Source organism: Chlamydotis macqueenii, chromosome 25 (genome assembly GCF_036417535.1).
Source record: "Chlamydotis macqueenii isolate bChlMac1 chromosome 25, bChlMac1.mat, whole genome shotgun sequence".
Classification (NCBI taxonomy): Eukaryota; Metazoa; Chordata; class Aves; order Otidiformes; family Otididae; genus Chlamydotis; species Chlamydotis macqueenii.
Genome location: NC_141580.1, coordinates 3,228,569 through 3,252,216, shown reverse-complemented (window position 1 = coordinate 3,252,216; position 23,648 = coordinate 3,228,569). Strand labels below are relative to the sequence as shown.

Below are 23,648 nucleotides of genomic sequence, written 5' to 3'. Positions count from 1 at the left end.
AGGGATGGGGACAACATCTAAGGCTCTGGTACAACTGTGCCTCCATCCCTCCGGCTGCTGCTTGCTGGGCTGTGTGCCGCTCCCATAGCCCGGCAGCAGGATCAGGCCCTGTGCAGGCTGGCTGTGTCCCGTGGGAAGGACCCTCACTGGAGCAGGTTGCCAGGCTGGATGTCCCAGAGCAGGGAGGCTGCCCTGGACTCTGGGCTGGCACCGCACCCCTGTGGCACCGTGAGCTCTGTGGTGTCTCCAAGCGGGCGCCCAAACCGAGTGCTGCTTCAAGGCAAGCACAGAGGGCTCAGACGAGAACCCCGTGCCCCAGCCTCCCTTCCCAGCCAGCCTGGGTTTCTCACCTTCCTCCTCTTCTGTGTTGCATCCAGGCTCCACCTTGGGCACCAAACTGCCTTCCTCTCAGCCCCCCCGGAAGGTGAAATGCTCCTCCTGGGGCCAAAACCAGCTGAACCCAACCCCAGACCCTCCTTGCATGCTGTTAACACCTACCCCAAGCCCCCACCCAGTGCATCTGGGGGCACCGAGTGCTGCCCCAGGTGCCTGGACCCTGCTGCGTGGGTGGGGGGCACCCCATGGCCCAGGGGATGCATGGGCATGTCAGACAGGTGGTTTTTCTGGCACCTTCTGTGGTCCCAAAATGCTGCTTTGGAGGGTGGTGGCTGGGTGTCCCTGCAACCCTGCGCAACACGGTGCTGAGCGAGTGCATGGGCTGGGTGCACCGGCAGGACCCTGCTCCCAGGTTTAGCACCTTTGCCCCCAGCCCAGGCACCAGCTTGCCCCTGGGACTGTCCTGCAGCAGCCCCAGCCCAGCTCCCCTCCTCTGGGGGCTTCTCCAGCAGACTGCTGGGCTTGCAGGGACCTGTGGGGCAGGATGGGGGGATTGCTGGGGTTCACCCCACTTGCAATGAAGCGAGGAGTACGACAGTCTGCAGTGGACTCTAACCCACCCTGTGCCTCCAAATGTGTTACCCAGCCCCAGCAGGGCACCAGTAACAGAGCAGAGACCCCCATGGGGGGCCCACAGCCCTGCTTGTAGTGGCTCCCCCATCCCAGCAGCTCCCCAAGTCATGCTGGGGTGCCAGGGGCTGCCCACAGGGCAGGAAGCCTGGGCACAGACCTCTGGCGTGGGCACTGACACCATTAGCAAGTTGAGGTTTCTCCATTTTATTGATTTTTATTTTTGTGGTGTGAATCGCTGCCCCGCTGGTGCTGCCTATCCACACCCCTGCTCCGGGGCTCAGCCCCAGCTCCCACCTCAGCATCAGCCACTGCTCCCACGCTGCTGGGGACATGCCAGCCAGGGAACAGGGCCACCACCAGCTCAGCCATCACGCTGCTGGGGTCCTCGGGGCTAGCCCCACACCGGGTAAAAGGTCGCTGTTGGTTTTTGGTGCAATTAAGGCGAATAGAACCACCGTGCTCTGGCCGGTGCTTGGACCAGGCAGCAGCGCTCTCACAGCCAAACTCTGCTATCAGGACAGTTCCTTGTTTTTCCCACATGGGACAAACCACAGGTGATGCACAGCCCCAGGCAGCAGGATGTGTGCTGAACCCTGCCTGCTCTTCCGGACCCTGAGCTACAAAGAAAACCAAATGTGGTGCAGCTACACAGCCCAAAAAGCACAGAGAAGGGAGACAGGTGGCCAGGCTCAAGGGCTAACGGGCAGCACCACCCTCCCCAGGCTGCTGCCTGCACATCCATGTGCTTTGGGCATGGGGACAGCGAAGGGGAATGGTGAAGGGGAACACGAGGAGCTCAGCACCACTCCAGGGGCTGAGCCAGGCTGCAGCTGGGACCAGCACAGCTGATGCTACATAGAGTCGGCTGGTGGTGCAAACTGAGTGCACGTGGAGGGAAGGAGGAAGGGCACTGCGATGCCAGGGCGTTTGCATTTCACCATCCTGGGACAGAGCAGCTCCAGAAACAAGTGGGTGCAAGAAGCAGGGTGCTGCCAGGTTTCGTGAGTGGACTCCTCAAGCTACAAAAGCCGTGCGATGGCTCCTGCCTGCTGGCAGAGAGCGTAGCTGCCCTGTCCCCAGGGAGGTGGCTCCTGTACCCTGGGAGACCCCATCTGTCCAGTGCCCCAGGGGACTCTCGGAATGGACAGCACAGGCCACGGAGGAGAGCACAGCTCGGCCTTCAGTTCAAGCAGTCGCTCCTGAAATCCGCTTGGCCCAATGAGCACCTAACAGTTCACAGACTCGCCAGGCAGAGAAAGTCCCATTTCTCCGCCTTCAGTGTATGGAGGGGCCGCCAGCTCCCGCGAGGCGACCCGCCGAGGTAAGGACGAGAGGTTTGCCGTGGAAAGCACGTCCCTGCAGTTACAGTGGGGTGATGGACAACCGGGCTTCAGAGGCATTTGAGGGGTTGTTAAATTACACGCAGACACACACAAGCTCTTCTGTAAACCGGACTCCAGAAGATCCCACGGATCCTCGGCTGATCCCACGGCCAGCGCCGGATGCAGCATCCTTACATGTTCCCACGGTACGTGATGTTGGTGAAGGTGGATGTGGCCTCTTTATATAAAGGGTTGTGGCCCTGGAAGAAGAAGGAGGGAAAAAAAAAAAAAAAGCATCATCACTTTGCACTTGGCATCAGCATCTGCTCTACTTTACAGCAGGGGAAACTGAGGCACCATTACAGCATTGAGTGGTGGATCCACGTCTCCACTCAAGGCTTCAGCTGTGCAGTTTAACAGCTGCCCATGAGGTTTCGTGGGGGAGAGCAGGGAAAAGCTGCCATGGAGGAGAAGAAAGGCAGCAGGAGCTCAGGACCTGCTGCTCAGGCCTCCTGAAAGAGCCACTCCATCCCTTCCCTCTGGGGAGGTGGAGGCCAGGCACCGGTGCCATCCCAGCCCCCTTCCTCGTGCTCCAGCCCTTCCAGCATCCCATGGCAGGAGGGACCTTCCGCCTCGCTCACGGGATGGAAACACTCGTGTGGGCAATGAGTAAGAGGGTCACACGCTGAAGACAAGTGCTTGGGATATGCTGGAGGTGGGGAGAATCATCTGGGACATCGGCTATTGCCTGTGCACAGCCCCTGGGACTGCAGCGGGCTGGGGGAAGGGGTGTCCAGGCTGGCAGTGCCACCCTGAGTCCTGCCTGTGACACCGTGCCATGCTTCAGAGAGGGATGGGCCAAGCTGGTTCCTAAGGACCATGCCCTGGGACCACAGACAGCAACTGGGCTCTCATACTGGGAGCACTGGGATCTGGATCCACTGAACGCAGGGGACCGCGGGATTCAGGGACTCCTGCCCAGCACACCCGACCCACTGGCCCTCACCGCATCCCACTTGGCCCTGGCCTTCTCCTCCTCAAAGCGAGCGAACTCCCGGCGGTCATGGATGGTGATGAGGAGCTTCCAGATGAGCAGGGCAGCGAGGCCGATGAGCAGAATGGCACCCGTCACCGAGAGCAGGACTACCAGGACGTCTGGCCCCTTCGGGCAGTCTGGAGGAGGGAGGAGGCAAGGTTGGGGGGCTCAGCACACCCAGGGCAATTAAAAGCTGCCTGGCCATGGGTACACGGAGCTCCTCTGGTCTCAGGAGAGCTTCATCCTCCCCTGCTAGGGAGCAGGAGCCTCCACCCATGAGCACAGCAGGCTCTATAAAGGAGGATCCCATCCATGGGGTGCAGGTGCTGAGATCCTTGAGCTCCTGTCTGTAGGATCTGCGGCTGCGCAGCCCCAGCTCAGCTGGAAATCAGATCTCGAGATGTTGGAGACCCCAGGGCTGCTCTTCATGGCAGGGGGCTGCCATATCCCCACCCTGGGGCGCAGCCGCAGCATTGCTCCTGCCTGGCTAACGGGAACGAGCTCCTACCTGCCTCTCAAGAAAAATCACACCCATGGAGTCAGAAACAGGATTAGGGCAGTGGGAAGGGGGAGCCCCCATCCTCGGCCTCAGTGAAGGGGTGAGGTAACAGACCAACGCGGCGGGGAAACACGAGACAGGCAGGAAATCACGGCCCCGTGGCACGGAGCAGGGAACAAAGCAGCTCTTCAACCCCTCTCAGCCCCCGACCGCGGTGCCCCGTGAGCCTGGCTGAGGTGGGAGGTACAAAGGGGACTCGAAATCCACTGACTTAGCATGGAAACCCAGCACGGTGCGCTCTGCACGCTCCCCACTCTGACCATGGCAGCCGGGTCTTACCTGGCTCCTCGATGACGTAGAGGATGGACTTGCCGCTGGAGTCCTCGTAGTACTGGAACCGCACCACACAGTCGTCCTCGTCCTTGTAGGTGCAGTTCACAGCGTCCTTGCCCCTGTCACCTGCCAGAGCGAGAGGATCAGAGCCCCCTGTGCCAGGGGGAGGCACACGCAGAGGGAAAGCAGACGGCATACGCAGGCCCCCCCCCCCGGATGGCCACACTTTAGGACAGGGATTTGGGTCTCCTCTCTTACTCAGCTCCTGCACCGTCTCGATCTCATCGCGGCACATGCGGCTGCAGGTCTGCTGTTCCACCAGCGCTCCCCGTTCAAACTTCTTGCACTCCACGCACTCCCTGAGGAAGAGGAGGAAGGTAGTGTGAGCTCCTCCGTGCTCTCTCCAGGGGACCATCGCACTTTTCGGGCTCAGGCTGCAGAAATCACTGCAATCTCAACCCAACCAGGCTGCAGCCGGTGAGAGCTCCTGCCGGCACCGCTGCCGGCTCCCCGATGGGGTACAGCCCATCCCACCTCTCTGCCCTCTCTCACTTCTTGATGGTGCAGGCGTCTGGGCACGTGGGACACTTCTCGCAGGTGTCGCCGTAGGAGCCGGGCTGGGTGCAGTCGCACTTGCCGCAGACGCAGGAGCCGTGTCCGCTGCACACCAGCCCGTTGCTGGACATGCACGTGTCGGTGCGGGTGGTGCAGTTGCAGTAGTCGCCGGTCCAGTCCGAGTCGCACAGACAGTCCCCGCAGCTGCATTGCCCGTGGCCTGGGGACAACCCAGAGGGCATCAGGACCCTCAGGTGTCCCCACAGATCCCATTGGCAGTCACCTACATGGGATATCCATGCACCCAGAGCAGCACTTCCACCTCCTTGGGCACAGCAAGGCAGACCAGCCAGCCAGGACAACCCCTTTCCACCATCCTTGGGGTGGGACACACAGCAGCTCACATCAGACCTCACCCTTCACCCTGTCCCCAGCACTCCTCTTATTCCACCCAAGCAAGAAAAAACTGCCAAATTTCAGGCTGAGGTGCCCCAGCTCTGGCAGGTTGGCAGCAGCGGCTGGAGACCCTCAACCAGATCAGTCTCTGAGCTAGTCAAGCTTTGGCTTTTAATTTCAGATTGAGTCAGGACATCTGGTCGGACCCCCCAAATCCCACTCATTTCCCAGCCCCAGAGCAGGCACAGGAAGCTGACTGCTGGGAAAAGCCCAACAAGCTCTGCACGCTCGCCGAGACTGGTTTAATCAGACAGACGTGCTCAAAGCCTGCCAAAGCCTGGAGCTGTTAGGATTGCAGTTTGATTTCAGCTCAAAGACAAGACATGGTAAGCGGTGGAAACGCCGTGGAGTCGGCACGCGCTGACCGTTTCCGAGCCCTGAGCGCAGTGGGGCGCGATGGGAACGTGTTCCCAGCAGGGAATCAGCTGGGCACCATCCCAGCCACAGCCTCAGGGCCACCGACGTGAGAAGTAAATGTGTAACCCCAGTTTATGAGGAACTGGGGCTGAGTCACAGGAACAGAGCGCCGCGCTGGGTGATAAGGCATGGAAACAGACGGGGAGGCTGGAGAGAAGTGGCTCAACGGGACGAGATCGATGCCAACGGGGGCAGACAGATCAGGTTAATTAACAGCTCGCTCAGGCTGAGGGCAGCGCTTCGTCATCGCCCTTCACCCTTCCGCAGCCCTTGTGCAAGAGGGGACCAGCATCCGGCTCCCTGAGGGCACTGACAGTTCAGGGTGGGAGGGAAAGCCCCAGTGCCTCCACCTCTGTTGTTAGCAGGCTGTGAAGATAAACCATCAATCCCAGCAGCACAGAGGCAGCTGTGAGCCATGAGGGTGTCTCGAGGGGCAGGTGGGGTCCCAAAAACTTGATTTGGGAACATCAGGGAGCAGGAACAGTGTCATCTGGCCAGCAGGTTTCATCTCACCGAGGCTGAGCTCCACCAGCGTGGGGTCAGCTTTGGCCACTGACGTTTTCCTGGGGATTTTTAGGCTTGCAGCAGGAAAGCGGGTGCTCTGCTCCTGGAGGGGATGTGCTACAGCTTCAGGCCCCAATCTTGGGCGCTTCCACCCCTCTTGCATGCCCTGAAAAACCAAGAGATGAGGTAGAGCACTGGGGTTCCCTCAGACCTCCAGCGCTTACTGGAGACACGGGTGGGAGAAACCCTAGATGGGAGTTCCCCATGGGAAAGAGGCCCCGGCACATCAGGACACGTGAAAACTTTTGGGATGGGTGTCTTGCAGAGAGGGGCTCCTTCCCCAGTCCCTGGCATGGGGATGAGTTCCCAAGGACCTGGTTCTCTCCCCAGTAGTGAGAGTAGCAGCAGCGAGGGCTGGAGCAGGGCAGTCAGGGTAGCACGTGGAAGAGATGAATATTCAGGAGGGGTGATGCTCTAAGGCCAGCACCAGGGGAGGATTTGCTTCCCCAATGCTTTCGCCAAAGCCGAGGCTTTGAGAACTGAGTGGAGGATAAAAATTGTCTCTCTCCACCGCTCTCCCTCCACCACCATGTGTTTTCCTCCTGCAGAGCAATGCCTCTGATGTGTCAGGGGCTGCGATTTGAGCAGGGTCACTGCCCCGCACGCCCCAGAGCTGCCTTCCTGGGTGCCCACCAGCCCTCACTGCGATGGGACTCCTGACTCTAAGCGTGGGCTGAGGTCTGCCTTTAACTCTTGGAGCCCATTGTCCTGCGTGGCTCTTGGGCACAGAAGGTGATACCAGCTGCCAAAAAGAGAATAATTCCCCCTGGCATCGTTTCAGACCTGGGGCTGGTCCAGGGAAAGCCACAGCTGAGCAAGCCAGAGGTGAGGACAATGCATGGGACAAGCCCCAGAACAACTGGTGTCTCCCTTGTCCATGAGCTCGGGAAGCTTAAATGTCCCGAGCTGCCTTCTCTCCAAGCCCCACACTCACCCGAGCACATCTGGCCCTTGAAGCGGACGCAGGAGAAGTCGTCGCACTCGCAGTACTTGCCCGTCACCTTCCCGAAGTCGCTGCTGTGGCACACGCACTGCCCGCAAATGCACTCGCCGCGCTGGCTGCAGAGGGGCTGGCCCGGCCGGGGGCTGCAGACGTCCTGCTGCGAGGGGTTGTACTCCTCCTCCGAGCACTCGCAGTGCGAGCCCAGGCGCCCAGGGTTGCAGCGGCACACGCCGCACTCCAGCGTGCCGTTGCCTCGGCTGCAGGACGAGCTGTTGGCCTCGGCTTGGCTCTCGCAGGAGCAGTTGCAGTTGAAGTTCACCACCACCGTTAGGCTGTCCTCGAAGCCCACAGGTTTGATGGTGAAGGATTTCTGCCACTCCTGTGGGCACCCTCGCACCTTGGCCTCAATGCTGAAGCTCACCTGGAAGGCAGGGGGATGCGTCTGGCTGTCAGTACCACCAGCATGGGATCTCAGAATGGTTTGGGTTGGAAGGGACCTTCAAAGCCCGTCCAGTCCAACCCCCCTGCAAGGAGCAGGGACATCCCTGACTAGATCAGGTTGCTCATCCCTGGAAACGTTCCAGGCCAGGTTGGACAGGACTCTGAGAAACCTGATCTGGTTGGAGATGTCCCTGCTCCTGGCAGGGGGGTTGGACTAGATGACCTTTAAAGGTCCCTTCCAATCCTAACCATTCTGTGATTCTATGATTCTATGGGGCATCCACCACCTCTCTGGGCAACCTGGGCCAGTGCTCCACCACCCTCATGGGGGTGGTAGCATCGGGGTACCCACTTCAGTCCAAGCCCAAGCTTAAGGAGCCCAGAAATGGGACTTGCCGGGTGTCCTTGGGCTTTTCAGACCTGTCCCAGCATGGTTTGGGCCAAGACACCTGCCTGCCACAGCAACCAGGCTCAATCCCGGGCACTGTGGCCAGCAGCCCGGGCTGAGCTAGAGGACCACAGAGTTTACATCCAGCAGGCTCAAAAAAAGCATTTTCCTCCCTGCATCTACCCAGCTGGAGCCCTCTCTCCACAGCAGAGATTACAGGGTCTGCGTCACCCGGGAGGTGGTGGGGCAAGCAGACAGTGCTGGTGGAGAGCATCAGATGAGCTGGTACATAGAGGGAGGAGAGAAACCAAGTCCATGAAGAGGATCCTCACCGTGTCCCCGATCTTGAGCCCCGTACAAGACTTGAACCCAGGGAGGACTTCATCGTTGAGGCAGGTGGCATTGAAGGCCAGGGAGAGCTCTTCGGGGAGGTCACGCACCTCCAGCTCCACCTTGGAGCGGATTTTCTAGGGGAGGAGAGAGGAGCGATAAAGACGAAAGTGCAGGCTGGGCAGGGCTCAGTCCCGGGGAGGGGTCTCCCCAAGCACCACAGCGACGCTCCCACGCACGCGGGAAAGGAACCAAGTGCAGTGCCCCGTGTCTTTCTCAGGACTTGGCTACGTCATCCCCCTCAGGGAAATGCCTTCGAGGATGGGAAGGGGGAGGCGGTGAACACAGTGATGTCCCTTCCGCAGGGTCCCTGCTTGTGTGGGTGGAGACAGATGCTCACAGCTGGTTCAGGGAGGATGCTCGGGGCTGGGGGAGCTGCCAAATCTGTGTGGGCCGTTTGCAGTGTGAAGCAGTGGCTATTTTGGGAGGGAGGGAGCTGTTGTGGGGCCAACACGCTACACACTCACCCCGTAGGAGTCCACTATGAGCTGCAGGACGTTGCTGGAGTCTCTGGACAAGGTGCCCACGGTTGTGCCTGGGATCAGCTCACTGTAGTTCTGGAGAAATATCATAAGCATGGTGTGCTTGTGACAGGTGAACATGCCACAGCTGGGCCAGACCCTGTCCAGACACATGGGAGCTTTGATAGGACAGGAGACCACCAAGCTATGTCTGGCCACCCATTGCCAGCTGCAAAGGGTGCTTGGGACCTACCAGCCCTCCAAGAAGGTGGTTTTGCACAGGAGCTCTTACCTGATAGAGGCCAACAACTGTATCCGTCACAGCAAAGATCAAGTTGATGTTCTTCTGTGAGAGTTTCTCAGTCATCAGGCCCAGAGATGGATAGTCCTAGGGAAGAGGAGAAGCTATACCCTAGGAACACATACCTTCAACCACCCTGGTACCCATCATGCACCTCAACCGCAGCTGGACCACCTTTCCCATCCCATGGTGACCCTGAACAGGAGCTCTGGGCTCCACAACCCCACACATGGGTCAGGATTTACCAGTGTGGTGGAGGCAGAGTAGAAATTATCCTGGTCAATGTGGCACCGGGCATCATTGGGCTGCACGATGCCCGCCAGCCTGCCATCCAGCGCGATGTGGGTCTTGGCGTCCGTGGTGAACACGAGTAGGTGGGATGCATCATTCCTCCAGCCGATTTTCTCCTGCGGCGAAAGGCAGCTCCCAGTTGCGTGGCAGCATGTGCTGAGGGCAGCCCTATGTGCCAACACCCTGCTGCCACCCTGGGTCGTGGCTTGGCCATCGAGACCAACCTGCCGCTTGCAGACGGAATCGAGGGCAGTCACTCTCCCAGGGAAGTGCTTTGGGGGTGTGTGAGCTGTGGAGCCTGGCAGGTGGGCATGGGCTGCTCACACAGGTGGAAGACAGGTTTTAATTTGCTTGAGTGTTAATCAAGGTGGTTAATGACCAAGGGATGCAACCCTTCCTATCTCCAGCAAAATCAACATGCAGGCACAGGAGATGATGTCCTCTCTGGGCTGGTTACTGCAGGGCTGGCATGGGATCATCATCAGTCCCCAAGCACTTGCTCTGCTCCTCTCTCCTCCCAGGACCACACAAGGGTCCTGCTCTTCCCTTGCTGTGTCTACTGGTCTAGAAATGTCCTTGTTGAACATTCACCCTGTCCAGGTCCCAGCCCTGCAGCAGCTCCCCAGAGCTTATGGCTTTGTCCTGGTGGGGTTCGGTGGTCCCTGCCAACCCACCAGGCCCAGCCTGATGACCCTCTCCCATCCCCAGCCAGGCCTTCTTGCCCCTTACATCGCACACAGTGGCCTGGATGATGGCGTCGAAGCCGCCCTCAGGTGCGTCACGGTTCCGTGAGACGCTCTGCTTCCGCACCTCCTCGTTGAAACGGGTCACCTCATCCGTGAGCGACAGGATGTGTTTGTAGCCAAACATGGGCAGGCAGGTTTCCCCAATCCTGCGGGAGGAGAGCAGTCAGGGCCTGAGGCTCGCAGGGCTCTTCCAGCTCCCATCCCGCCCTGCAACCATCCCACATCCCATGGTCCTGTATGGGATGTGCTGGATGGACCAAACCAACCCAAGAGCCTGAGGACACAGCCAGAGGCTAGTGAAGGACCTTTTAAAAGTCAATCACATGTTCTAGTGATGCTGGGCTCAGGTCAGCTTCCAGCCTCTGTCCTGCTGGGATTTTTAGGAGCCTCAACATCTTTCTTAAAAAAAAAAAAAAAAAAAAAAGGTGTAAAATTGTTTGATTCCTTAAGAGCTTTTCAATGACAATGCTACTTCAAAATTTCCACCCTGTGCCAGCAGAATGTGCAGCGCAGCAAGGTTTAAACCCTGCCCAAAATCAGACGCTCAACTCCGCTGAAATCCATTGCCATGGATTTCCAGCTGCATTCCAGTGATGTCCCATTAACTGCTAGCCCTTACAGGATTCCCTCAGCCTGGGACTTACTCGTAGCAAGGGTTCGTGATGGCTTCCGGAGGAGAGATATACATGTAGGGGGAAATGGGCTTGTCCACAAAGGCCCCAAAGCCAATGCGTAGGTTGCTGGTGAGCTTGCGCATCTTGCTGGCCAGCTTGGTGCCCAGATTCTGGATATTCCTCAGATCGTCCTTCATGGAGTTGGACAGGTCCATCAGGTAGTAGATGTCTACCGGGTAGTCTTCCACTTGACGCACTTGGACGCGAAAGGTCTGGGAGTCATCTGCAATGTGAAAAGGCAGCAGGTCTTACAGGGGGCTGCATGGCTGCTTCTGGCTTCTCTAAGCTCTCAAGGACTTCGAGCATCTCCCAGGGCCCTCCCTACTTCCTACCCTCTCCTCTTAGCTCCTCCCAGCCCCTTCTGGGAATTTTTTGGCAAAACATTTTAATTGAAACAAAAACCTCCTTAGATAGAATCTTCTGGGGAACAGGCCAGTTTCAAAAACTTTTGCACTTTAAAAAAAAAAAATGCTGAAAAAGCTTTGGGTTGACCTTTTCTTTCTGCCTTTTGAAAAAGACAATGGTTCTTTTTTGCTCTTTGAAATGCAAGCTGGGGCACAGCTGCAGCTTTCTCAGAACACCTCAAATGTTGAGAAAAAAAACTTTAATTGAGCTTAAACTGTTATTGTTTTCATATTTCCTTCTAAATCTGCACATCACATTCTGACTTTCAGGACAGAGGAGAACCTAAAGAGCTCCATCCCGCTGGAGCACCACCATGTAGTTGGGGTCCCAGCTTTGTGCTCAGAAAGCATCTATTTCTCTCTGTTGAGTTAAAACCATGAGGACTGTGAGCTTGTGGGACGCAGGCTGTGACCTGTCCTCCTGGTATCCTTCAGCATTTGGTCTTGATTCATGAGTCAAGGTGGAGACTCATGCCAAGCCCTCATGGCTGGGCAGAAATGATATCAAGCTGGGGTTTTCTTCTACTGCTTCCAAGGAACAGGGACTTACAGCAGCGCCCGCTGCCTCCGTTCCTCTCCAGAGCAGCAGACCTATCTGCCTCCTGCCAAATATCTTTAGACTTAAATGGAGCGAGGGCCTCTTCACAGCTACGTGTCCCCATTGCACAGGAACGCTTCAGGCTGCTGTCGTTCAGACAAGTCAGGACTCCTCCTGGCCAGGCCCGGGGACGTGCACAGCACGCCGCGTGCTAGCAGCCACCGATATCTGGCCCCAGGGCTTTGATGAGCACAAAGAACCAAAATTGTTCCTGCTGAGATTGGGAGAGTCATCCATGAGTGGATGGCCAGGGGTGGGCTATGCGTGGGGCAGCACTGTGATGGCACCGCTCACTCCGTGTTCCCAAAACCAGTTTTGTGACCTTAGGCCAGTGACGCCTGTTAGTTTTGCCTCCTGCCTGGCATCACTTGAAACTCCTGGATGCTGGCAAACAACCGTAACAGTTCACGGGCTCCAGCGTGCCTGGCTGAAACGTGCCTGAGAAATTACAGGGACCTGTTGGCAGTCCAACCCTGCCAGCTACGCTACGGCTCGTTAGACACCGGCTGAGTTCCACCACAGCATTCAGAGCACAGCAGCAGGGGCTAAGGTCCAAACAACTTTATAAAATAAGCCTGGGTGTTGTTGAAGTTGCATCCCGTCCTGGCCTTTCGGCTACCCCAGGATTGAGCCAAGAGACTGAACCTCAGAAATCAGCTTGCAGATAGCCCGGCTGCCCATCAGGGATGTTCCTGGAGGGTTCGGAGCAGCCCCCGGCCTGGCCTTGCCTCCGATGGACACGAAAGGCAGAGTGATGGCTCACTCATCGCTTGAGGCCTTTGGGTTATTCCGGCTGCATCTCCCCTCCCCACAGCAGTTTGGGGGCTCTCACCTGGCCGCAGGTTCAGCTGTATTCTCTGGGGGCTCATCTGGGTGGTAGCGGAGCTCCCTGAGCCCTTGTTGCTGAGGGGTCGGTCCTCCAGGATGGTGACGCTGCTGGTGGGGAACTCGATGTGCTCCTGCCCGCAGCCGTTTTGCAGGAGGTTGGCACGCAGGTCGCAGCGAGGGGATGATTGCGCCAAGACCTGCGGGAGAGGGACGTGGTCGGGAGCCAGCTCCCCCGGGAAAGCATCAGCATTACGGCAGGAGGAGAGAGCGAGCCCCTGCTTTACCACACCTAATGCAAGAGCGGGATAAGATGCTTTTTGGAGCACACGGTCTCTGCTCGAGGAAGGTGGCAGACAGAGGGGACCCGGGATCAGCAAGTCCTGCTGGAGCTCAGAGCAGATTTTGGTCTGCTGTGCTTGACGGGGAAGGTCAGCATTCCCTGCCAAGAGGGAGCGATGGATAACACATCCCTGCCAACCCCCTCCCGACTCCTTACAGCTGGAGCCTCTGGTTTTGGTTTTGGCAGAGCTAAAAGGAAAGCCTGTCTACGTGGGATGGCCAGAAGAGGGTGAGGTGGGATGTGAACATGGCAGGCTGGGGTGAGGGGCACAGCCTGGGGCTTTTTTTTTTTTTACTATTTTCTGAACTTTGACATAAGACAAACCACCTTTCCCCTCCGATTTTCTCAACATGTGCCCTTAGAAATCCCGCTACGAGCAAGGAACAAGCCCGCTGTGGGTGAGCCCACTGCGCTAAGAGGCGGTGGGTTCCTGTCTGAGAACGGTTGAGGCTTATCTCCAGCTCTCCAGCTTCCTGCCAGATGGAGCTGCCCTGGGGAAAGGAAAACCAAAAAAGGAGTAAAAGAGCAAAAAGGCAACGGGGCTGCGGGAAAAGCCATCAAGTGCCCGTCAGGGGCAGGAAGCACGAAGTGCGGAGTCATGGTGGGGCTCCAGCCCTGTCCCTCCTTTCCTGGAAAGCTCCCAGCTCCTCGTCCTTATCACAGCACATTCAGAAGGGCTCCCGTCACTCCAGTTTCTCATGAAGACAAATATGGGAAGAATTTCTCTCCCAGCCCAGTGCTGCCAGGATCTGCTGCCGCATGTTCCCAGTCAGGCAGCAGCCACTCTCCCCTCCAAGGGGTTTCTCTGTCTCCCTCCCACAGCCCAAATCTTTCTCCATTCAAAGTCCTGCAGCAGACCGGCACAGCCTTCCCCTGCAAACAGGGGTGGCACAAGTCCTGGTAGGGCTGGTTCAGCTCCCTCCCCGCTCCTGGGAAGCTGGACCCCAACACTGCAGCCTCCCCGTACTGGACAGGTTCCCCATCCAGGATACCAGCTCCCCCAGGTTCAGGCTGGCTGAACCCAGGAACAATTTGTGTGTTTTAAAGCAAACAAGTGGAAAAACACGAGCAGTTTCAGGAGGCCCTGGCTGGCCTACAGCCCTCTGGAAACAGCGGCCAAGCAATAGCCAGAAAATACATCAGCAGGCGTGGTCCTCCTGCTCCCACCCTGGCTGCTGGGACAGATACTGTCAGTGAAGAGGACAAGTCATCCCTCTAAATTAGCTCCCTCACACCCAACCACCCCCCGGGCTTTCCCCATGGGGCTCCCTGGTGCGGGAAGATGTGCCTGGTTTATTCCAGATCCCATCAAACATCACGTACATTCCTGTCCCCGGGTGGGAAAAATCACCGGAAAAATATGCAGGCAAAAAGCAGGCTGGGCAGACAGGTTTTTAACTGTGGTGCTGGGCTCTTGGGTGATACCTGGAGATCCTGGGAAGCTCTCGTGACCTCAAAGGCTGCGTAGCACCTTCTGGGATCAACAGCATCATTCCTACCATGAGATTCCCAGGAGAAGCTATTTAACCCCAGGGTTGCATCATTCCCCTTTCCCTGGATCCCTGAACATCGTGGTTGACTCAGGATGCTCAAGAACCTCCCAAGCCACAAAACTACTGCAAAAGGCCAGGCGAAAAAGTTACTGTGCCATCGATGGGGCGTTTGGCTGTGAGGCCCCCACAGCCCCCAGTCTCTGGTCTGTTATTCCCCCCCCCAGTCTCCGTAGACTGGCCAACTCAGCGACTTGGACACAGCCCCAGGCAGGAGTGACCCAGAGGCAGCCAAGGCTTCCTGGTGACAGACTCACAGTGCAGGGACTTCCCCCACCACTGCACACCCTGGACGTCTCCTTTTTCATCTCTCAGGCAACCACACGCAGCATCAGCTTCTCCGCAGGAGAGCTCCTGGGAGGACCCAAGGTACAGCTGCCTCCGCAGATCAAGCTAAAAGCTCCCAGCAGCTTCTCCAAAATCCAGCTCTGGGCCAGCCTTGCCTCCACCTTTTCTCCAAGGGAACCAGAGCAGGTGACATTTTGGGTGGGTGAGACCCTGGAATATCTGTCACAATGATCTCCAAAGTGATTTCAGAGCCATATCTCACTGTTAAAACCTGACTTTTTTTCAGAAGGAGAAGTGAGTGGACAGGCAAAAAGTCTGTTGGTAGCAGTCAAGGTCTCTGAAAAGTAAAACTCAATTCTCCTCTGCGTCAGCACTCGGTGGGGTCAGTGATTACAAGAAACTGCAATGAAATTCTTCTCCTGTCCAAAGCCAGGATGGAGCAGGAGTAACGATAACCCCTTCTCGGGAAGGCAGCGCGGCTGGGAAAGGGCTGCGGAGGGAGCAGGAGGAGCACAAATAAGGGCACTGTCCCTTTAAAAAGAAGCCGGGAGCAGTATCAGAGACCTTCCTCACCCCCGGGAAATTAAACAAACCCGCAGAAAAAAACCTCTTTTGTGAAATTAAGACAACGTGGTCCAGATGTTGGAGGCAGAGCTCGCACCGCCCGGCTCTCTGGGGGGCTGGTTACTGGCAGCGGGAGCGGGACGGCCCCCTCGCTGCTTGTCACGTCTGTCCACCAGCACAGCCCTGAGCTGCACTGGAAATATTTCCTTTTTTGGAAACCTTTGCTGATCTGGAGGGGAAAAAAAACCCAACAAAAAACCCAACTCCATCACAGCCCCCGCTGAAGCGTCAAGACGCCAGTCGGGCTGGGAAGGAGCGAGCCCAGCCCAGCCGCGTTCCCCTTCCAGGGAGGCTCCTTATCACGCCGGGAAGCTCAGCCGCTCCGTGCTGGAGATGAGATGGGGCTAACCCGCACACGCGCCTTCATTCAACCCGCACACCAAGACCCCGGCGCGATCTGAGGGGCGCAGCAAGCGCAGATGTCCCCTCCAGACACCCACTGGCCTCGAAGCACACGGCACGCTCCAGCAGCGTTTTCCAGTTTGGATCGCTTTTTTCCCCCCCTCAGGTCTTTCCCTGGTCCCGATGGGCACCGCGGGCTCAGCCGCAGCGAGAGGACGTGGAGTTTGGCGGACGGAGAAGCAGAACGCAAGGAAAGCCTTGCCCAAGAGAGAACTGCTCAGGGGGTTTTGTCACCTCCGCCCATCCCAGCCTCACCTCCCTGGTCTCTGCCCCGGGGCTGCTCTCTCATCTGCCGGGAAACTCCCTCCTGCTGCCACCCCCACGGACCAGACCCCAGCAGCGTTTTTGGAGCAGAGGGTGGCAGATCTTCCAGGCCCTCGCCCACCCAAGCAGGGCGATTGTAGGGTCACGGCTCGACTCTCACGTCCTCTTTAGCTCAGTAACCAAAACCAGGCACCTTGTCTCCCTTCCTCCCTCTTTCAAATGAAAAAAAAAAGTGCCTTTTAAACCCAAACTCTAAATAATTCCTAATCAGCAATTTTTCTTCCTCCCACCAGGTCTCCTTCCTTTTCCAGCCCTTCCAGCAATTAAACTCCCTTAGCCAGAGCTTTACAATGGCTTTTCAAGAATCAAACCAAAAGTAAACTCAGTTTTCAAATGCACATTTTTTGAGAGACCAAGTGAATTCCCAGTGGAAACATCAGCATTTCCCAGCCAGCTCCACGTAGCTCCCGCCAACGCGCCCAGATAAGGGGCGGATTTCTGGAGCGAGGCAGGAACGGCCAGACCGAGCCCCGGGATGCGCACGGCGAGCTGCGGTCAGAGCCGATGCTGCCGAGGAGCGCGTTTAGGCACGGTGGGAACAGACGGAGAGCGAGCTTGTGGCTGGAACACACGGCCCAGCACCCATCCCACAGCCCCAGGGCTCATCCCTTCCGACGCATCCCCCATCCTGCTCGGGGACACGCTCCAGCCCCGCTCGGCCTCTCCCCAGCTCTTACCTCCGCAGAGCACCACGCGCAGAGGGGGCTGACAGCCAGGCACTGCTTGCAGGAGTTCACCCCGCGGGTGGTGCAGATGTTACCCCCTGAAACGGCAAAACAGAGAGTGGTTACAGCCTGCAGAACCCAAAACCCACATATGTGCTGAAGTCTTGGTGCTCAGCCAACAGCTTCATGAGCAGACAGAGCCCCATCTCACCAAGAGCTCTGCTCTGACCCCTTTCCCAGTCCCAAACCCCAGGTGCTCCCTCCTTGCCCCTTTTATAAGCTGGTAGCAGCTGGGCTTCATCCTGCCCATGGCTGAGCATCATTTCCCACCTGCCAGCTCCTGAAAGGGTCCCCCCCATGCCTGCAATGAAGCCCCCATTGCTGGCAGGGTGGGGACATCTCCCCTTGTGCCTCCCTGTTGACATTTTGGGGCAACAGGGAGGGGGAAGGGGTGAATTCTGAGAGGCGCAAGTGTGATACTCGCTGGGGAGCTGCTGCCTCTTCCCACCACCCACGGTCCAGGGTGGTCAGTGCCTCATTGTGCGGATGCTAAACGCAGCAGCTGGTCTTGGCTCGGGTTCAAACCCAGGAAAAGGAGGGGAGGGAAGGGGCACGAGTCCAGGAACGTGCTGGCTGCGGTTTGGGCCGATGCCCTGGGGCAAAGGCTGGGCTCTGCTGGTGGAGGTGGCAGTGGGGACTTCGGGAGATGCATGCTGGCACCAGTTGTGACTGTCAGAGGCCAGTGGGTCCATGTGAGAGATTAAAGGCCCCCAAAATGCCTGCAGGGGCCCCGGGGCAGTGCCGGAGCTTGCCGGGGTAGGAGGAGCTCCTCCGACAGAGACGGGACCATGCGGCCCTGCGGTTCTTGCCGCCAACAGCCAATGCGGTGAGCGGCTGCGGGCACAGCCACAGTGGCATTGCCCTTGGCTCTTCCTCCCTCCCGGGGCACGAGCTTTAGGATTCCCCAGGCAGAGCGGACCACAGCCGTGTGCCTGCCCGGCTGGGGGGATGCTGCAGCCTGCGGAGTCCAGGGGATGCCAGCATGGAGCAGTGGGCCCCCCCCCATCCCTGCCCAGGGTTCTCGCTGGCAGCTGCAGGCAGAAAAAGCAGCGTTTTCCGTAGCTGCAGGAAACGCAACACAAAGCAGAAAGAGGAAACGGTGAAGCGATGTCGTCAGGTCTTTGGGCAGAACCACGGCGGTGGCACCGTGCGCTCACGTCTGCTGGCACGCAGCCTGGGAGCGCGAGGGTTCGTGCCTCCGTGTGCGGGTGCGCGCAGCGGCCGTGCGTGCAGCGCGTTGTGGATGCGTGTGTCTGTACCAGGGCGGTGTCACAGGCTGAGCCGGACACGCTGCGGCTGTCCCGAAGGCCAGCGGCTGCTCGGGGACCTGTCCCAGGGCACAGAGGCCAGCGTGCCCCGTCAGACCTCTGCCACCTGCACTCTGCTCGTCCCACACAGGGGGACAAAACTAAAGGCTAAAACACACCGGCCTGGCTCAGCACCAGTTTGAGGGTGGCATCGTCTCCCAGAGCTCTCACCGTACACCAAAATACCTGGCCGCAGCATGCGAGGATGGGAAAGACTTGAAATTTAGCATTGCCCCAAAGAGCTACAGGCTGATCTCTGGTGCTTTCTGCACTGAGCACGTGTGGCAGTGTCTTAGCAGCGGTATCGCCTCCCCGGGGCGGACGCGTGCGGAGAGCCGGGGCTTGGCAGCAGCCAGCCAAAGGAATTTTGGAAAGCAGCGGCAGCACCGACAGCACCGACAGCGCCGGCTCCCGCTTCTCACGCCTGCTCCTGCCATGTCCGCGTGAAATCCCTGCTGCCGTGCCAAGCGCCGGCGGCTGTGGCCCAGCGCCGGGGCGCGTGCCTTGGATTTGCGCTGTGCCGTGCAGCCAGGAGTTGGTTCCAGCGCGGCTGGCGGCGGCTCAGCCCTCGAGGACGAGGACGGCCCCAGCAGCTCGAGGCGCTGGGGATTAAACTTTCAGAGCTGCCAACCCCGAGGCCACGTGCCCGAACGTGGGAACAGCTTCCGAAACCGCAGGTCCCTGGGGAGCCCTGATGCTTTGATACCTGGACCAGCACCACATCCCCTCACTCAGGGATGGGGGGAGAGGTGCCAGGTAGCTTTCCGCGCTCGTGTGCTTCCCCATAGCCACCACCTCCAGCTGCTGACTCACGGCCGAGGTGGCTGCAGACCTGGCTGGGGCTGGGTTACGGCACCAGTACCACCAGCAATGCTCTTGGCCCAGACTCCGACTGAACGCCGGTGCAGGGTTTGTTCCTGTGGGGTGGGTTTTAGCTCACTCGGCTCTGCCCCAGCACCCAGCTGGCTGGGGAAGGGCAGGGCTGGCAGGGACCCCTGCCACCCACGGGTGCCCCAGCCACGCTCCCAGCCTGGGAACAGGAGCCAGGGCTCACACCAGCGTCCAGGATATAAGACACACTGGGGTCCAAATCCTATCTTAAACAGGTTTCCCCTGCGACTTTACTCAAGTCCCTCTGCCGCTCCCTGCCTCAGTTTCCCCTGCGCAGCGTTAGCCCTGGTCTTGGCGAGACCCAGCTGCACTGAAACACAATGTGGAGGATTTCCAAGCTTGCATCTGCCGGCCGAGCCCCTGGCTGCCTCCTCTTCACCTCCTCGTGCTGTGAAACTTGAGCTCTGGGGCTAATGAGCCTCAGGACCGTCCCTTTGGGCTGAAGAGTTGATCTGTTCCCCAGCGTTTGGTACACAGCACCTCCGGCCCGTGTTCCCCGTGCCACTACCCCACAGGTCCTTGATCTGGTGTCCCCACACCATGCTGGAGATATAAACCAAATTTTCCTGCTGATTTTGGAAGGAGTTCCTCAAGCTGGGCTGTCCTGCCTGAGCAGAGAGGTGGCCCCATGGCTGGAGAGCAGCACGGGGGGTCAGATGGAGCTGCAGCACGGAGGGTCTCTGCGGGAGGGGTGCTGCCATGCCCGAGGCTGTCCTGGGGTCTGCTGTCACAGCATGCCATCATGGCATTACCAGCACTGGTGGCTTTGCCCAGGGAGTCCCTGCAGGTGAGTACCTGCCCACTCGGGCTGCCTGAAGGCCCGTGGTCTCCATCGCTCCGTGACCAAGACACATCCCCACGGACGAGGGATGCTTCTCCAACCTCCAGCACTGTACGGAGCCATTCTTCGGTGCGCTTAATCCGGGGCTGGATGGAGCAAGGCCATCCCTTCCCCCTGGGAAGGGGCCAAAATCCCCCGGGCGCCAGCGGTGATTAGCAGAGGGCAGTTATCACCATCCCAACATGCGGCTGCAGCCTCATCCCCCTCGCTGCAGGGAAATGTCTCTGTTTCGGCATTCCCAGCACTGCTGGCTTGAACGGAGGCAGGGCGCGGTGTCGGGAGCGCTTTGTGGGAGGCAGGCGGGGAGCGGGGACCTTGGGGTGATGTAGGAGCAAAAAGCGGAGGCGGAGGGGGGCGGAGGATGCTGCAGCTTGAGCCCCTTCAGGTCGTGGCCCTGCGAGTGCCCAGCAGCGCTTCCCGAGCTGAGCACGCTGCCTGGCTGGGAGCAGGTTAGTGAGATCTCAGCACAGCCACATTCTGTGGTTTTTAATTCCCTTTTTTTTTCTTTTCATTTTTGGGGCTTGTTTTTCCAGCAACAAAAACTAATAAACCGAAGGTTTTTTTTACTGCAATTTTTTTTTTTTTTTACGATGAAAGCAGCTGGTCTCATGTAACGATCTGATCCTAAAGACTCAGGCTTCAAAAGAAAAAGAAAAAATCCTAGCGTATGAAATAGAGGGAAACGGAAGACAAACTGGGCAGCATGAGAACCGCTTGCCTGGGGCTGGGCAGCGCTGCGGCCCTGAGCAAGGTGAAGTGATGCGCTTGAAATACCCGAGACGTCTCTGGCTCAGCATCACCCTCCCCTAACTGGAGAAAATTACTCAGTCCCCAGTCTGCACTCCAAATAACCTCTACGTACCGCAGGAGCCAGCCGCACATTTTGTTTTTTCCTCCTCGGCTGTTTGAGCAAGAATGCGTGCGCAGAACACTTGAGAAAGATATTTTAGAAAACTTGATGAAGACACAAACCACGCTTACATCCTTTCTGGCCTTTCTGCTTGACGGAGCGATAAGAATTCGTGCTTTTCCGGCTGCTCTCCTGCCCACGCCGTCCCGCGGCTGGGTCTTTTCCCTGAACCTCTGCCTGCCTGCCAGCATCATCGGAGAACCCGAACCGAGCTCAGCTGGTTCCAGGCACCCACACCCAGGACCAGAGAAGTCACCTGCACAGCCTCAGACTCTTAACTCAAACTCTTCCCGGGGTTATCCCGCGTCCTGCCCTGATGACAGCTCGCTCCGGCAGCGGATCGGAGCCTCCTCCTGGGAATTCACCAAAGTCTGGCATTCTTTAGACAGAACAACGTTGCCCCAAACCTCCTCCCCTTGAAAACAAAGGGATCGATTTTTAAAGTAGGAGCTGAAAACACCACACCGTTTTGCAGTTGCAAGATTTTCTTTGAGCCCTGGAAACGCACCTGGGGAGGAGATAACGCTTTTCTAAGCTTCTTCTCCATGCTTCAGACACTGGAAAATTTTGTAAAATACAAACTACATTTGTCCTGAAAGCACTTGATGCCAGAAATCAGAGTTTTTAAAGAAAACCACGAAAATACCGTGAGAAAAAAAACCCCACAAGCCAGCAATGCTGACATAAATGCACCCCATGCCCTTAAAATGACAGGGATACGGTGACTGCCTGCCCTGCAAACCCCCCCGGCGTGTTTTCTGTTTGTTAAGGACGGAGCCCAAGTCGCACCCCCGTCCTTCCGTTACAAACCAGTACCCGCAGCCAGACAGCGTAGGTAGAGAATATAAACTTGCCACACCCGGTGCGAGAATAACGCACCAAATCGCGTTTTGACCCCGTAACATCTCTGCGAAACCCTCCTGGCTGAAGGCCGACCGCCTTGAGCGGCGCTTTGTATTTGGGAACGGCGTCGAGGTTTCAGCCTGCCAGCTCCCCGTCCGAGTGATTTTCCCAGGAAATCACAGAAAAGTCCTGGGATTTTGGGAAATAACCGGCAACATAATCACGAAATGCCCTGGCTTTAAGCAAGCGACAGCGCTACCGGCTGTAAACCTACCCCAGCCGCCAGCAGCGCAGAGTGCGAGGATCCCGACGGCCACGCAGAGTTTTCCCATCTTTTCCTCCCGGCTCCGAGCGCGGGGGGCTGCTTGGACCAGCCCCGCTGTGAGCGATGGAGAGCAGCGCTGGGCCAGCTGGTGGTTTTGAACCGTCCGGGAGATGAATCATGAGTCTGGGTGCATGACACACACGGCGAGCGGGGCCGGCGGAGGAAACTACTGGCTCGTCACTGGGTTTTGAGTCAAGGAGTGTCCCCGCCCGCTCCTCATGCTTTTTTTTTTTTTCTCCTCTCTCAGCTCAGAGCAGGACTGCAGCAAGTAATAAATCCTGGCAGCAAGTACACCGCACTGGTGATCTACAGCCCCGGGGCCAGTAATAGGCTCTTTCCCACAGGCTCTTTCCTCTGGGTTTAATTCCGTGCAAAATCTTGCTCACTCCCTCTTTTTATTAACTCTTGCGTGAAAGGCAGCCTGGGTTTTAAACCTCTGAGTTCAAGGATTTAAGGGGGAACAGAGTAAATGCATACAGATATGAAAGCGTGGGTTCTCAGCTCCCCTCCCCACAGCACTGGGGCAAATGGGAATGTTTCTGCTGAAACGGAGCTGGGTGAGACCCAGCCAAGAACTGGACCTGGTGAGACCAGCGCTTTGGGTATAAACCTGGGTGTCACAAGGGGAGGGAGGGTCTGCTTTGGGTTAGATAATTTGGACAGGTTTTCTTCTCACTTGGATTGTTTTTTTCCCTCTGTGTCCTAAGAAATTGCTTCTGTAATGAGCGGGTACAGGGAGCTGGATCTGCACAAGAATTGTCCTCGCTGAAATGCCAGAGCTGCCTAGGGGTGCCTCCCAAAAGGGTTTTATAAACCTCTCGTTCCCTTGTGATACCAAGGTCCTTTTCAGAGATAGGGAAACTGAGGCACTCAGGGGGCGAAAGGGAGAGAAGGGCTCTTTCCCTGGGGTCCTGGGCTGCTCCCTCACGCTCGGTGGCAGGGGTTGGGGACGGTAATGACACAACCCTGGGTCAGGACGGTCCGACGCACAGAAATGCCGGGCAGTGGAGAACAAGCTTGTGTGGGTGCCAAGAGCCGCAGCCACAGCCCGGCAGTGCCAGAAGCTGCAGGACACTGCGCAAGGTGCTGTGCGAGACCCACAGCCCCACACCAGCAGAGACCACAGAGTGGGACAGACGGGGATAACGGCTTCTGCCCCAGAGCCCCAGGAGCCGAGGGTTTTTCTTGGCTTTACAAGAAGGAGTTTCGATGGCTCTTTGGTTCCCCACGCAGCCCCACGGTCCCCGCGGGGAGCTGCTGCCCTCCCGCGGCTGCCTGGGCTCCGCTCAGCGTGGGATCATTTTCCTCCTGGATCCAACTTCCTCCCCAAGACTTAGTGATGAGGATTTGGTAAAGGGGACTCGGAGAAGCCCGTCGACCCTCATGCGGTGTCAGAAAGGGCTGCACCTTGGCTGGCACATCATTACCAATCCCAAACCCGCTTTCCGGGGGTCTCTAGGTCTCGCCCTGCTCCAGGTCCTGGAGCCATCCCATGCAGACCCCAATAACCAGTCTCAGGGCATCCAAATTCCTGCTTTTCCTGCACAGGTCCGTCTCTCCCTACTTGGAAATGCTGCCTGTGTGTCCTTTCCCTGTTGTGCTGGGTTTGCTGGCCAAGCGGCAGCCTGTCTCCATACCACCCCACCACCTGATATTTCGTGG

General features: G+C 57.9%; 1 protein-coding gene across 1 annotated transcript; it reads right to left on the bottom strand.

Moving 5' to 3' along the window:
* Positions 1–1,157: 1,157 nt before the first annotated feature.
* ITGB3 (integrin subunit beta 3) lies at positions 1,158–22,178 on the bottom strand. The gene is made up of 15 exons (XM_086766716.1): positions 21,936–22,178; positions 16,822–16,907; positions 12,621–12,813; positions 10,757–11,009; positions 10,096–10,258; positions 9,321–9,482; positions 9,067–9,162; positions 8,781–8,870; positions 8,256–8,390; positions 7,086–7,515; positions 4,712–4,934; positions 4,418–4,518; positions 4,166–4,285; positions 3,298–3,464; positions 1,158–2,551 (listed from the first exon to the last, which is right to left on the bottom strand). The coding sequence occupies exons 1-15, from the start codon at positions 21,991–21,993 to the stop codon at positions 2,483–2,485; spliced, it is 2,346 nt and encodes a 781-aa protein (XP_086622842.1). The 5' UTR covers positions 21,994–22,178; the 3' UTR covers positions 1,158–2,482.
* Positions 22,179–23,648: the final 1,470 nt, after the last annotated feature.